This window comes from Rana temporaria, chromosome 9 (assembly GCF_905171775.1).
Source record: "Rana temporaria chromosome 9, aRanTem1.1, whole genome shotgun sequence".
Classification (NCBI taxonomy): Eukaryota; Metazoa; Chordata; class Amphibia; order Anura; family Ranidae; genus Rana; species Rana temporaria.
Genome location: NC_053497.1, coordinates 123,125,391 through 123,141,707, shown reverse-complemented (window position 1 = coordinate 123,141,707; position 16,317 = coordinate 123,125,391). Strand labels below are relative to the sequence as shown.

The 16,317-nt window shown below is 41.9% G+C and overlaps 2 protein-coding genes across 3 annotated transcripts in view; one reads left to right on the top strand and one right to left on the bottom strand.

Annotated features, from left to right (window-relative positions):
• Positions 1-3,071, top strand: part of UCK1 (uridine-cytidine kinase 1) — a 91,096-nt gene extending 88,025 nt beyond the window's left edge. For both annotated transcript variants that reach the window (XM_040324395.1, XM_040324394.1), the window contains exon 7: positions 327-3,071. In XM_040324395.1, coding sequence (XP_040180329.1) covers positions 327-508 — 182 coding nt within the window. In that variant the 3' untranslated portion in view covers positions 509-3,071. The remainder of the gene's footprint in view (positions 1-326) is intronic.
• A 6,328-nt stretch (positions 3,072-9,399) lies between these two features.
• The window catches only part of POMT1 (protein O-mannosyltransferase 1), a 66,271-nt gene continuing 59,353 nt past the window's right edge, over positions 9,400-16,317 (bottom strand). The window contains exons 18-20 of the mRNA XM_040324393.1: positions 12,153-12,279; positions 10,827-11,004; positions 9,400-10,038 (exon numbers count right to left, since the gene is read on the bottom strand). Of these exons, the coding sequence (XP_040180327.1) occupies positions 9,864-10,038; positions 10,827-11,004; positions 12,153-12,279 (480 nt within the window). The 3' untranslated portion in view covers positions 9,400-9,863. The remainder of the gene's footprint in view (positions 10,039-10,826; positions 11,005-12,152; positions 12,280-16,317) is intronic.

The following is a 16,317-nucleotide window of genomic DNA, read 5'->3' as shown; positions in this document are numbered from 1 at the left end:
AAATTATAGACCCTTCATTTCTTTGTAAGTGGAAATAATTATTTTCCACACTGTGTGTGCGATTATATATATATATATATATATATATATATATATATATATATATATATATATATATATATATATATATATGTGTTGTGATTTTGGGGGGGCTGAGTCATACAAGAAAAGAATGAGGTTGGGATCTCTGCAGACAGAATGCTAATAACCGGGGTTTGGTGTATTTCAATTTGGTTCCCTGATCTGTAAAATATCTGATTTCTGCACAAATCCATTGAAAAATGTACAATAAAATCTAAATGACTGGATGTGTCTTCTTTCCACAGTTGCCATAAACCTGATAGTACAGCATATTCAGGACATCCTGAATGAAGACATCTGTAAGTGGCAGCGGGGCTCTGCAAATGGACGCTCCCACAAGAGAACCTTCCCAGGACCGGGGGAGCCCGGGGCGGTGCTGATGCCAGGGAAGCGCAGTCACCTGGAGTCCAGCAGTCGGCCACACTAGGTGGCTCTTCTTACAGCAGGTTTTGTCAGTGATTATCTCCCCCCCACTCTGCGCTCCCCTGAATGGAGCTGCAGACTGCTCATTATGTGTCCAGACATGAATATCTGTTTGGTTGTACTTCAGTTATGAGGTATTGCAAATAGAACCAAGGCTTTTGAGGCCATTTTCATTTTGTAGGGTGGTTATGGGGCATTTTTACTTTTTCTTTTTTGGGGGGGAAGAAATACCAGTTGTTTAAAAGGGTCTTAGAGTGAGCACATTGTTTTTATCAGTGCCAGGGCCATCTTTTAGGATGAGTCTGGGGTCCGCATGGAAAGTAATTGCTCTATTCCTGGTGAATTAATACACTGAATGTTTAGTCTTTAGCCAGGCCAAAGTAGGGATATTATACACACTGTAACAAGGCATGCAGACCTCATACATAAATAAGTGAAGTTACTGTGATTTTGTATAGGAATGCACAGCACAGGGAAAAGCAGATCTGATATTAGTGGTGATGTCACAATATAATGGTCTACTATGCAGATGACAGATTATTTTTATTCATAGATGTGACGCCATTGAGGAATGTTCAGACTCAAATAGAATGAGTTTGTATCGCCTGTTAGAGGTAAATGCCAACTCCTCTAATATATTCCTAGGAATATCAGGCAAGTTTACAAATTAAGCTCATACTTATATTTTTTCTCTCTTTCTGCTGCTATTTGTGAGCTTTTCTAGGGCCTTGGAAGTCCTTCTTTCTATCTGCATACAAAGGTATTTCAATTAGGGTCTCCCATAGGTCGTAGCCAGGCCAGGTTGTCTAACTTGGCTAGTTACTGACTTGTCAAGAAAACCCGTCTTTAACGTTTGGTAACGGCTCTGACACCAAATGTCCTTATGGCTCAGACGATTGTTAGGCATTCTGGTATAGCCAAGCTGTTACAGTGACTTTTACGTCTGAATTTTTACTTTGTTTTTTTTTTTCCTCTCCTGATTGGTCGGGTTATATTAGTAGTTTCCTGAGCGCCAATTTTCTTCCATGCCTCTCAAACTGTTGCTTAGAATTGGCAGTGAAGAGGTGAAATGTGCTGCTGCTGTATATTAATAGTTACATATCTCAGATACTATATTTTAGCCTTTATTTTTCTTCACTAACTAAAAAATAAATATATATATATATATAAATAGAGAGATATATTTCCTTTGCACTATAGAGATAGTTTTGTTATAATTTGCCTCCGTTTCTTATAGGAAGAAAGCTTTCTATAGAAGGTTAATGTGAAATCAGTGGGGGGGTATTTGTGCTGTATGTAGCAGTGGCGATCCTAAGAGGACTAGTGGGCCTCGGTTATTAATAATGTGCCTAAAAGAAGGGTCAGTCTTCTCATCTTCTAGGTGTTTAGACACTTTAATCTGCATTTCCTCTCTTTTTAGCCCAAGGGTGGCCCTCCAGCTATTTCGAAACTACAAGTCCCATGAGGCATTGCAAGCATGACTCCCACAGGCATGGTGGGACTTGTAGCTTTGCAACAGCTGGAGGGCCACCAGTTTGAGGCTCCCGTTTACACCGGTGTGATTTGACAGTTCCAAACCACATGACAAGTCCTTATTGTTGGCAATGGAACTGTTCAAATTGGTGCGAGACTGACTTTACGGTGCCGCACAAACAAACAAACAAAAAAAAAAGATTCCTCCACAATTTTTTGGGTGATTTCAGGTGTGACTTGCAGAGACGTCTGTGTATGAAGTCGGATGCCAGGCAAGTCTCACCTGAGATGGCACGGACCTGTGGCTTTGAAATTGTATTCAGTGTGAACCAGGGCTTAAAGTAAGATCTGCTTTAGTAGGCACAATTTGGAGGGGGCATTTGCAAGTGAGCAAAAACTAGAGGGAAATACAAAAGCCGTTATTGTGGTGCTTTGCTTCCCGGTCATAGGTGAAGTTGGTTGCTGGCATCACGTGAAGGTGACCACCATCCAACGCTGCCTTTTGGTCACATGACCCATAACTAAGGCCCCTTTCCACTCTCCTTAAAGGAAACCTGTATTGCTTGAAATATAAGAGCTGCTGATCAGCTCTTCTGAAAATGCTAGGTGCCTGGCTTCCTTGCTGTCTTCAGTACTCAGAATAAAGATGCAGACCCTATTCCAACTAGTATATTCGGAATCTGGTCTAGTATTTCTCTCAGTAAAGGTTTTTATTTGAATTACTAGCTAAATAAGATTGAGGTCCGATTTAATGTGCATCTTCCACCCCCCCACGATCCTGAGTGTCTTCCCACCAATGGGCCAGAGCTGTGTTTTTCCCATCTTACTAGAAGGGGTTCCAAGGGAGAGGGTCCTTCCTATAGCTCCTCCTGTTTGGAGAGACAGATTTGCTGGATGCAAATGAAATATTTCGCTTTAAATATTAGTAGCCTTTGAAATTTACATTTGCTTGCCACTGTAGCACTTTATTTTAGGTTACACACAGATGTGTCGGCGTTGACAGCCAATGCTATAGGATAATAATCCGAGTCCTTTGACTTTTGTCCTAATATTCACATTTTAAGAGGTCTTTCTGTTTCATTCCTACAAGTGATTGTTTTTTTGTTTATGCTCTGATGTTTGTTATGTTGCCAGTTTATGATCAAATAGCTCTTCTTCAAGGAGTACCTGTCAGCCATATTCAATGTTTCTTTGTAAATTGCAGGTAATGCATGTTGGAGCATCCGCGTCAGTCGGGTTCCGCTTTTCCGAACGGAAGAAACCCTATTTTTCTTCCGTTCGGCGGAGCGGAACTGATGCAGACGGACAGACGGTCCGTCTGCATCAGGTTCCCCATAGGGGACAGCGGAGCAGAGACATGGTGTTCCCTGCACTGTGTGCGGGGACCGCCCTATCCGCCGACAGCTGAGCGGGGATCCCCGCTGAGCTTTGGCGGACACACGGAGCAGACCCAGAAACGGTCCGCTCCGTGTGAAAGAGCCCTAAATGTGTCACAGTGGGTAATGTTTGCCCCCGAAATCACACCATACATGGGGAATAATGACATCCCCAGCTGCCACCCATAATCATTATCCTTGCAGCTTCCCTTTACACTGGGGGGGCGGGGCAAGGGGAGGCGATTTCATTTTTTTTTTTTTCTTTTAGTGCCGGTTCACACTGCTGTGATTTGGGAATCCACTGCAGGTTCCCACTGTCCTATGTGAACTGCTGGGAGTGTAAATGAAAAGGTAATGACACCTCCAAATCAGTGCGATCTGCAAATTCAGACAGGAATTTTGCTGCAGACCAAAAAAAAGGATCCTGTGGGAGAGTTTGGTACAAATGTGATACAAATTTAGCCATACTATCTTTATGGTTGAAGTTGCCTTGCACAGAGATCGCATATGGGAACTGACACTTATAAACTAATCATGCGCCTCACTTCTCTTTAACAATACAGCAGTACAAAGAACATGGATGAGGCAGTAAGCAATCATATTTTGTACTTTCCTGATCTCAGAAACTGCTCTCTCATTACGCTTTGCACTGCCTTAGTGAAATAAAGGAAGTAAGAGAAACAAAACTACACTTTTTAATAAATCAGCAAGATGTGCACACAGTTCTTAACTAAATATTCTCATTGTACACTTAGGTAGAAAAGAATCTGTATTGGTTCACCAGAAGCAATCACTTTGGTAGCAGTGACTATGAAAGTCACTTGTATCTTTGTATAGACTGTTATATTCTTCTATCTGTGTCAGAAAGAAATTTCTTTTCAACAGACATTCACAACCAAAACTGTTTAATAATGTTCTCTGTATTGTCTATGCATTTGTATGTCTTCTGCACACAGTCTATCTTCAATAAAATGAATAAAATGCAAAAGTTGTATAGAACTTTTATTTTGCTACTAAAAAAAAAAAAAAAAGTTTTTTCATTTAGGGGTTAATTGTTAGACCTGGCCAGCGACAATTTCTGGAAGGCATAAATTTTTTTTCTAACATCCCCTTGTGCTATGATTACTAATCTATTAGTACCAAAGGATCACTGGAATAGTAAAACTGGTGTGGTAAAGAAAATGTATTTTACATGTTTAATGTTTTAAGCACAGAGTGGCTTGTTGGTCAGATCAGAGCTCCTGCCCGTTACTGGTGCCCCATGCTACACAACAGTGACATAAAAAGCTTTCAAAGCCCAACTGCAGTCAATGTTTTTGTTAAAAAAGTTCTCCTTTTCTATCCTCACCACAATAAAAATGTGAAGGTGGTTCTATACCTTCCCTACTTTGGGCAGCAAGGCTCCGGCTCATACAATGTAGATCCCCATCTCTCTTCTTCTTGTACTTCTACTGCATTAAGATGACTTTCAAAGGCTACTAATATTTAAAGCTAAGTGACTTATTCATACACTGGTGTTTTTACATTTGCCTCTATTTGCCTAGGGCTACATGAATGACAATAGCTGCCCATCTTTAAAAAAAAAGAAGCAGCAGCTGGATCTCAGTATGCAGCAAATAAGGCCAACAAGCAGTTAAAGCTCTAAGCAGCTAAGAGATTTAAGTACTTATGTAGCCCTGGTCCAAAAGCAGTATTATAAGCAAAAATGTAATAATATTGCAGGTTACCAATTCTTTGTATAGTAGTGGCTGCATTCGTTTTTTTTTTTTAGCTGGTGATCCGATCAGTAACACGCGGTCTTAGGCCTGATTCACACCTGTGCCTTTTGCAGATTTGCACTACAGAATGTGTTCCATAGGAAACCTTGTTAATTTTAGCAGCAAATTTTGATTTAGGCCCCCCTTTCACACTGGGGCAGTATAGCACCGCTATTGCAGCAGTATTCAGCCGCTAGCGGTGTGGTATTAACCCCTGCTAGCAGCCGAAAAAGGCGTCTCTGCAGAGGTGTATTACCGTGGTGTCCCATTGTTTTCAATGTGAAGGAGCGGTATACACAGCGCTCCATAGATGCTGCTTGCAGGAGATTTTTTTTTCTCCCGCCAGCGCATCACCTCAGTGTGAAAGCCCTCAGGCCTTCACATTGAGAATGCTGAGGCTGGAGTATTGCAGGCGTTATTTTTAGCGCTAAAACGCCTAAAAAAACAGTGTGAAAGGGGACCAAGGACTAAAATAGCATTTTAATCATCGAAAATCGAATGGGTGTAATTAATATGTAATGCATTAGTTAACATTTCTCTACAATTTCCAAACTGTTAATTTTGAAGTCAAATTTCAATTTAGTCTTAGGCCTCGTACACACGGGCCAGAATCTCGTCAGGGAAAAAAAAAATTGTTTTTCCTGACGAGATTCTTGGCAAGAATCTCTTGCCGCCGGAGTGTACACACAGACCTTTCAAAAGAACCGCAGTTCTCTGGAAAGGCAAGAAGGCGGTTACGTCATTGCGTACGACCAGCATGCGCTTGTCACATTCGATGCCATCGCTGCCATCTTGCTTCACCCTACCTATGCCCGTGGAAGCTACCGCGAATTGTTAAAGTCATTTCGAGCATGCGCAGGTTTCCATGGTGACAGGCAAGTATACACACTCTCAGGTTTCTCGTCGGGAAACAGGCCGACAAGAATGTCGACGAGGAAAGAGAGAGCAGGATCTCTATTTTTCTCGTTGAGATTTTGGCCAGATTTACAGACGAGAAACCTGAAAGCCTCGTACACACGCTCGGTTTTCTCGGCAAGAAAGCTCTGCCAGCAGTTTTCTTGCTGGTTCTTGCCGAGAAAACTGAGCGTGTGTACGAGGCTTTAGTATTTTGACTAAAATGGCATTTTAGTTTTAGTCAACGAAATTAACACTGGTTAAATGGACTGTAGGGAAAATCTGCAAAAAAAATCATTAAAAATGCATAGATGTGAATCCTACCTTAGATACTAAAATATGTTTTTTTTTTTTTTTTTTTTTTTTTAAATAACAAACATGTCATACTTGCCTCCAATGCGCAGCTCGTTTTGCAGAGTGGCGCCGATCCGCGGCTTCTGGGGTCCATTGGCAGCTCCTCCCCGCATCAGATAACACCCCCCAGGAGAAGGGGGGTGTTACCTTGTGGGTCCACATCATTAGATTTGATTGACAGCAGCGGGAGACCATGGCTGCGCTGCTATCAATCTATCCAATTAAGAGTCGGGACCCTGTGGAGAAAGGCAGAGCGAGTCACCGCTGAGCAAATTCCATGGGCGGTGGCAGCCAGAAGTTTTTTCACCTTAATGCATCAAAACACTACGGTTTACAATCCATTTAAGGTGGCTCCGCTGCACTGAAGAAACAATGGATACCTTTGGATTTGCCATTGACAAACTATGAAAAGGATAGTGTAAGTTGGACTAACAGATTTAGGGTGTTTTTCACACTGCATTTCTCCACACCTGGTTTTCATGTGGCTTGCCCATGCTTTCCCACAAACTTATACTAGATCAGCATTTTTGGTGTGTTTTCTGAAAGCAAACCAAAAGTCCTGCATGCTGCATCCTTGGTGCAATTTCCGAAAATGCACAATCTAATAGAAGTCTATGGGGGAAAAAAACACATGAAAAACGTAGGTATACTGTGCTGCATTCGCACAGGGGAGCAGTATGAACTTCGCCAAGAAGACAAAGCTGAACTTCAGCTCACACTTTATAAATCGTTACAGTAAACCGTTCTTTCCCCTTCCTTTTGAGATAAACGTTTTTACATAAAGAAATAAAAGCCGATCATGTTAATTGGTTTGTCTCCATTATGACACTTCTGTCGGACAGCTCGGTCTGGTAAAGGAATCTGAAAAATAACAGACTAAAGCTGGGTCTACACCTTAAGTGCACTTAAATGTCATTTGAAAGTAGTTGAGGATTTTGTTTGGTAATAGTTAAAGGATGACTAAAGGATTTTTTTTTTTAGCTAAATAGCTTCCTTTACCTTACTGCAGTACTGGTTTCATGTCCTCATTGCTCGTCTTTGCTTTGATGTTGCTGTAAAACTGCTCTGATCTCCACACTTCCTGGTTGTCTGTTTCCTTATAACCATCATACTGGGAGCTTTTCACTGTAGGTCTAAGCTGTCATTACTGTGTGTCTAAAACTTAACAGAACCAATCAGATTCATTTTAAAAACAAAACACTGCCCTGGATTTGTTTGTTTTTGTTCTGTGGGTCTCTTTACTTCACAGAAACATGAAACCAGTTTAAAAACGAAAGTGAAACTGTAGGCACATTATATGATTGAATTTAATCTGTTTTTAAAAGGAATCAGTTTACAGGGTATAGAGACATACAAGTTAACAGTCATTTCAGCAAAAAAATGTTTTTCCTTTAGTGACCCTTTAATTCATAAAAAAAAGAAGAAAACCACATTCAGTGTTAGAAAGTTGTATATTTGATAACAAACAAATGTATCATCAATGCAGTGGAAAACTAATGTTGATTTGATCCCACTAGTGAGAACACAAAAGAATGTTCTTACAAAAGAGAAATGTTGAACGAAATTCTATACACGCAGCTTTACTGGCTGGTGAAAATAAAGGAAAAAAAATAGGGAAACTACATGCAGCCACCACATCTATAAATTATAAGCTGGAATACACAATACATTTTTGTTTTTAATACTGCTTTAAGTTGACCTTAGGAGTGCGATGACTGCCGCCATTCATACTGGCAAACCTCTGACTGCTATATGGCAATGCTGGCTTGTCTGCTTCCTGTTCCCAGCACCATTTTTAAAAGGAAAAGTTCACCTTTAAAAAATAAAATTTAGATTTTTTTTTCCTAAGGAGACTGCAGATCATTGGTGCAATGTCCAGCTCCTGCAAACTTTCAGGATAGCAGTCCGCTTGTACCGGCAGACAGTTACTTGAGATCAGGAAAATCAATGGACTACGAGGAGAAAAACTACAAGCCATCAGCCACAATGGACGACAGTACTTGTAGGCATTTATTCATAGTTAAATGAATGGCATGGCTGCGCCATTTTCAAATAGTGACAGCAGGTGTGGGGAGGAAATCCTGGGCCCCTGTCACAGGGGGAGCTGCAGATGCTGGAATATGCTACATGTTCCACCCTAAAAATGGGCCAGCCAAGGAGGTATACGATTTGTCCCAGGTGGTCACTGTTGCACTGTTTACCTCATATGGATAAAGCTACAGAATGCCACCTCAACTGGAGGTAACTTGTGAAAAGATCAACCAGCCATTACAATCTATCCAACATCTAGGTTCCATTTTAAGTCTGGAAAGAAGCAACAGGTTTAAAGTTCATTTTAACAAAACTGCCAGTGTTTGGTAGCAGCTGGGGTATTAAACCACTGCAAAGGTTTCTCCCCTCTCTGAGGCCCCGTACACACGACAGAGGAACTCGACGTGCTTGGCTCGTCGAGTTCCTCGTCGAGTTTTGGGATGAAGCCGCCGAGGAGCTCGGCGGGCCGGCTTCTCCCATAGAAGAACGAGGACAACGAGAAAATAGAGAACATGTTCTCTATTTTCTCGTCGAGTTCCTCGGCGGCTCCATCGAGCCAAAACTGTACAGACGACAGAGTTTCTCGGCAGAATCCGGGTTTTGACCGAGTTTCTCTGTGAATTCTGCCGAGAAACTCTGTCGTGTGTACGAGGCCTCAGGGACTCCATTTATGAGATCTCTGTGCTGAGGTCCCAGGACTGGAAACCCATGTGTGAATATTTTGAGGGGCTTTCCTACTCTCCCTTCATGATTTATACTTGTATTATAGATTTAAAGCCAAGTGGGGAGGAAAAAAAAAAAAAAAAAGGATTAATAAGCAGGAAGCTTAAATGCAGTTGTATTACTGTTGTAAATAATCTGTGTGTGAGCAGTGGCCAAACTTGAGGCACCCGTCTAGTTCCAGCAGGACTCTCTGCAGCCTATTCCTGCAGGAGAGGCCTTGAGACCGGCCCTAGGGAGCATAATAAAGTATTTACACCCAAGCTTCCCGCTCACTATTTAATCTACAGCCATATTTGTGTTTTTTTTTTTACTTTAATGGGCTTTAAAAACAAGTTCATCATGCCAGCTGTTAAGTCTCATTCTTGACAGATTGCCTTTAACTAAACCTAGAACAGAGCAACTTCCTTTATCTAAATGTTTAACATTCTACATATGGGATCTGACTGTACAGTACCACCAAAAAGGATACTGGATGTTTTGCGGGTGACAACCGGCTTGCTCTGTTGTTGCCAGTGTGGCACGCCGAGCAATAATAAACCTAAACAAATGTAGCCAACCTCTAGTCTAGATTCTCAAACCTATGCAAGTCATTTGCCAAACATAGCTAACACAATCCATCTGTAAAACTCTATAGAGGTAGAGCATAGTCTCTCACCACACAGCCACCATCATGTAAACTGGGCGTCCGGCAGTGCTTGTGACCGTACTGCTGCCATTGTGCAAAGTCCATTCATGGTTCCTTAATTCAGTGTCATTGTTTTCTGATCAGAATATCCCATGTGTCCTTCCAACGTAGACTCCGGAGTTCTGACGCCGATAGCGCAGGGTCTCCAAAAGTCAGAGGACATAGTCTGCGGTAAATCAGAAAAACGCTAGACATCCAAACCAAAAGCAGGGAGGAGAATGTGTTTTTCAGAGCCTCAGACCTGGAGTAACGCAAAAGAATGTCAAACACAGCAAAAAAAAAAACATGACCACAAGATATACATACACAACAGAAGGACTTTAAGACCCCCTTCCACACAGTTTTCAAGCGTTTTAGTGCTAGAACTAGCGCCTGAAAACTGCCTCCCATTCATTGCAATGAATGCTTTCACACCCGGGCTGTGCGCTTACGGGACGTTAGAAAAAGTCCTTACTGATGAGATGTGGAAGTTGAACTTCACTTTGTAATCGTTGTTTTAGAGCCAAGTGGTGCTCGAGATTGAAGAGTAGGACCCATTCATTTTATTTTTTAATTGCTATATCCTCATTGAATGGGAACATATATTAGTTTTGTGTATGTTGTCTTTATACATTGTCAGGAATAAAAAAATAAAAATAATTTAATTTACACACTTCTGAAAAAAAACAACTAAGAAACGACTCCTTACTTCCTCACTAATCAGACAGACCTGTCTAAGGGTGCAAAGTGAGCCTGAAGGCAGGCAAACCCCCGGAATTCTGTTTTGTTAGCAAACACAAAGTGGTCTGGAAATGCTTTGTTATATAGTGTTTAGTTTTACAAACACTTAAATAATAGTTTACAACCTTTAGAATGTTTTGTGGCAATTTTGTGTTACATTTATGTTTCTCTTTAAAAACAACTTACTGCCCATCCCAGGGAGAGAGTGGTCGCTAGACCTACATAACAAAAGATTGCCCAGCACACTTACAAATCAGCCTGCAAAACAAATCAAAAGCAACACACATCACAAACAAACAAAAGACCTACCTAAGCAGGTGCTGGTGAATGTGTTCAAGCAGTGGAGGCAACAGAAGAATAAGGCAGGTCAGAGCTGGGAGGTAGTGATAAAGAAAGAGGGTCTTCTCCATTAGAAAGAATGGCAGGTAATTCACAGCCCACCCGCCAAGGCACAGTATTCCTGTCAGCTGCAGCGCCTGCCATGAACCTGGAGACAAAACACACTGTAAGTGAACAGTCTATCGATAACTATCAGACATTGTTTGAGGAGACACTGCTTGTTAATATTATAGCTGAAATCACCATAATACTGGTACCCAATCTACAGGAGAATACAGCATGCAAGTAGCAACAGGGTTGCTCAAAAAGATTGGCATCTGGTTTAAAAATAAATAAAAAAGACTGTGGCAATTGCTTTGTATGACGATGAGCACATGGGGGTCAACATCGTGGTTATCACCTGTGGTGGAAACCGTTAAAGGGGACTTAAACTCACAAATTAGTTTGCCATGTAACAGGCCACCCTTTCTCATGGGTCTGTCTGCTGATCCCTGCTGAGCAGGCAGATGGCTGGACCATGTCTGCTCCGCTTATGCAGAGCGGACACAGACCTCTCCTATATGGGCGGTCTGTTATAAACGGACCGCCTACTCGTTTACACCTGACTGCCATCCGATCCGCTAGATGGAAGGGTAATGCCTGTTTTTAGTGGATCATATTGGATTTAGGTGGGTGTAAACGAACAGGTTGGTTTGGAACCTGTTGCTCCGAATGGCTCTGCCCGGCCTTTGGGTCCTGAGGAACATCTATGCACATGCGTGTTTTCACAGGTCTCTGCTAGGACCAGAAGCCCATTGTCTCAACCGCAGTAAAATAGTTTTATTTACTATAGAACTCATTAAATGCATGCATCATCCCTGTTTTTGAGCCTATTCATCTTTTCACATTGCTAGGAAGCTTAATCCTATACTGTACGTGTGATATATATATATATATATACACACTAAAAAATTTCACGTTGTCATTATGGTGTATTGTTTGTAGATAAATAATGAATTGAATCTATTTTGGAATAAGGCTGTAACATAACAAACATGTGGAAAAAGTGAAGTGCTGGGAATACTTTCTGGATGCACTGTACATAAAATCACATTACCATAATTCCTAAACAGACCAATCAGGACACAAGGCTTGAACTGTCACATTACTTGCCGTCATCAGGTCACATACTTCTCTAGATATATGGTATACAGAATGGCATTATTATTTGATAACAATTATGTGTTTCCATTAACACTTCTGTTTGTATGCACCCATTTTTACAGACTGTCTGCATTAGTAGGCTTAAAACCTTACCTTGGGGAATGTCATAAATCGCTCTTCTCTGCCGCAGCAAGTAAAAAAGGAATAGAACGGTGTACAGTATGGCGCCAATGTTTGCAGAATACCAGATGATGGGATTACCCAAGAGCTGGATCTGAGCCTAAAACCAGTCATAAGACACAGTTACATAAATACTTTACACATTTAGCAAAAATTACAATTTAAAATGTTTTACATTTCACGCTAAAAGTTCTGTAATGCTTTGCAATACACCTAAAGTTAAAGCAGAACTCCAACCACCACCCCTTCCCATCTTAGATACAATTGCGAGTGTTACCTCTGTGTTTTTATTGCTTTCTGTGTCCTTGTATGCAATGTTCTTCACTTCCTATACTAGTGAAATAACAAAAGACAAGTGGAAATCTTCCAACTGGGTCACTTTTTTGTTGGTCACTTCAAAAGTCAGATTTCCCCTCATTTTGGGGAGATTACCATAAACTTACTGTTGTGTTGTTGTCGTTACTGCACAAGAGTAAAAGTCTAATGGAGAAATAGAAAAAAGTGTGGCTGGAGTTCTGCTTTAATCCTGGCCACACATTATGATCCTATAACTTACGTATTTAGTCAGCCACCAATTGTGCAAGTTCTCCCACTTAAAAAGATGAGAGAGGCCTGTAATTGTCATCATAGGTATACCTCAACTATGTGAGACAAAATGTGGAAACAAATCCAGACAGACAATCACATTGTCTGATTTGGAGAGAATTTATTTCCAAATTATGGTGGAAAATAAGTATTTGGTCTCCTCTACAAACAAGCAAGATTTCTGGTTCTCACAGACCTGTATCTTCTTCTTTAAGAGGCTCCTCTGAACTCCACTCATTACCTGTATTAACCACTAGCCGACCAGCCGCTGCAGTTATACGGCGGCAGGTCAGCTGCGCGTGATCACGTAGCTATAATGACAGATCTTATTGAATACTTATTGAATAAGCTCCTACATAGATGGGTTAATGTGCGAACATATTATCCCATAGGTAGACTGACACTATTAACAAGTTCCTATTTTGTATATAACATACTATTGGCAAGGATCCCTGCGGATCCACGTCTTTGGTCTCCAGATGTCAGAGTTGGGCGGTCCATGAGCGCTGTAAACGAATAAGAAGTGGCAAATCAGCACGCCGCCTCGTGCCCCTGGAAGAAGTCTGCTATTGGACGAAACGGCGTAGGGAGGAGCGGCGTGCTGACGCCACTATTGTATATTTTAACGACTATCCGGAAGGACGGGCGCATTAAGAGAGCCGGCCGGCACATTACGGTACTACTCTATGTTGGCATCCTTTCTTTTCCTTCTGGGCCAATACTTGCGGGGTGACTTGCTCGAGACCCAATTGTGGACATTTAAGGTGGAGATTATACACTGGAACATCTAGGAAGCAGCAGGGCTGATGAGCCACATGCGTATTTGATCTCTTTAATTAGGGATCCATTTCAGTCGGTAAGCAGATAGAGAATAAGAGGTGGAGGCTTCCTTCTATCCTGCTAAAAGACACGTTTTTCCTGGGATGTTCTGGGCACTCATGCTTTGATTTATCTTGGAATTGCATGGAAATCAAGCACTATATGAACTCTTGAATACCACTTGTATCACCTCATTAGTGGTTTACACAGGTGTTTTATATGTGTGCACATGTTATTTTTCTAAGTATAATATCACTTACACTTTTTGTATTTTGATCAGCACAATTTTTTTTCCTTATGTGTTTGATACACGGACTAATTATGTGTGTAAATGTTTTTGTATATTAATTTGATCACTCATTTTTATAATCAGTTCACGCAGCGCAGCTTACTATTTTTTCTACGTCATTTCGTATTCCAGCCATTAGGGACGCGCACCCCCTGCTCGCCCCTGGTGCCGATGCGCGTGCCCGGTGGGCGCAATCACTGCCGGGCACCCGCGATCGCTCCTTACAGAGCGAGAACTGGAGCTGTGTGTGTAAACACACAGCGCCTGGTCCTGTCAGGGGGAGGAATGACTGATCGTCTGTTCATACAATGTATGAACAGCGATCTGTCATTTCCCCTAGTCAGTCCCACCCCCCCTTCAGTTAGAACACACCTAGGGAACATAATTAACCACTTCCTCACCCCCTAGTGATAACCCCTTCCCTGCCAGTGGCATTTTTACAGTAATCAATGCATTTTTATAGCACTGATTGCTATAAAAATGCCAATGGTCCCAAAAATGTGTCAAAAGTATCCGAAGTGTCCGCCATAATGTCGCAGTACCGATAAAAAACGCTAATCGCCGCCATTACTAGTATAAAAAAAAATATTAATAAAAATGCCATAAAACTATCCCCTATTTTGTAGATGCTATAATTTTTGCGCAAACCAATCAATAAATGCTTATTGCGATTTTTTTTACAAAAAATATGTAGAAGAATACGTATCGGCCTAAACTGAGGATATTTGGGGATATTTATTACAGCAAAAAGTAAAACATATTCATTTTTTTTCAAAATTGTCGCTCGATTTTTGCTTATAGCGCAAAAAATAAAAACTGCAGAGTTTATCAAATACCACCAAAAGAAAGCTCTATTTGTGGGAGCCACGTTGCATGACCACGCAATTGTCAGTTAAAGCGACGCAGTGCCGAATCGCAAAAAGTGGCCCGGTCATTGACCAGCCAAATGGTCGGGGCTGAAGTGGTTAATGGCACCAGTTTGAACAATCTCAAACAGTCACACTCCAAACTCCATTATGGTGAAGACCAAAGAGCTGTCGAAAGACACCAGGAAAAAAAAATGGAAGGCCTGCACCAGGCTGGGAAGACTGAATCTGCAATAGGCAAGCAGCTTGTGGGAGCAATAATTAGAAAATGGAAGACATACAAGACCACTGATAATCTCCCTCGATCTTGGCCTCCACGCAAGATCTCACCCCGTGGTGTCAAAATGATCACAAGAATGGTGAGCAAAAATCCCAGAACCACACGGGGGGACCTAGTGAATGACCTGCAGAGAGCTGGGACCAACGTAACAAAGGCTACAATCAGTGACACACTATGCCGCCAGGGACTCAGATCCTGCAGTGCCAGACTTGTCCCCCTGCTTAAGCCAGTACATGTCCGGGCCCGTCTGAGGTTTGCTAGAGAGCATTTGGATGATCCAGAAGAGGATTAGGAGAATGTCATATGGTCAGATGAAACCAAAGTAGAACTGTTTGGTAGAAACACAACTCGTTGTGTTTGGAGGAAAGAGAATGCCGAGTTGCAACCAAAGAACACCATACCTACTGTGAAGCATGGGGGTGGCAACATCATGCTTTGGGGTCGTTTCTCTGCAAAGGGAACAGGACGACTGATCCATGTACATGAAAGAATGAATGGGGCCATGTATCGTGAGATTTTGAGTGCAAACCTCCTCCCATCAGCAAGGGCATTGAAGATGAAACGTGGCTGGGTCTTTCAGCATCACAATGATCCCAAACACACCGCCCGGGCCTAGCCAGTCTCCAGATCTCAACCCCATAGAAAACCTTTGGCGGGAGTCGAAAGTCTGTGTTGCCCAGCGACAGCCCCAAAACATCACTGCTCTAGAGGAGATCTGCATGGAGGAATGGGCCAACATACCAGCAACAGTGTGTGACAACCTTGTGAAGACTTACAGAAAACGTTTGACCTCTGCCATTGCCAAAATAGGATATATAGCAAAGTATTAAGATGAACTTTTGATATTGACCAAATACTTATTTTCCACTATAATTTGCAAATAAATTCTTTCCAAATCAGACAATGTGATTGTCTGGATTTGTTTCCACATTTTGTCTCTCATAGTTGAGGTATACCTATGACGACAATTACAGGCCTCTCATCTTTTTAAGTGGGAGAACTTGCACAATTGGTGGCTGACTAAATCCTTTTTGCCCCACTGTATATATATTTTATCACTTGCTAGAAACTTCACAGGGTGCATATTGTTTTCAGTCAGGGAGCTGCAAAATGCATGTATACTGTCTGTGCTCAGGACTTGTGTAAATGGCACCTTAAGGGCCCTGAGCTTCGATCCCCTCCAGGGGAAGCACTGCCCTAAACCTGCCAGCAGGGTCACTGGGTACACCAGAGATCAATGCTCACAAGATCCAGCGTTGACCAGGAGACATTAAAGGCCATCACCACACCTGTATGACC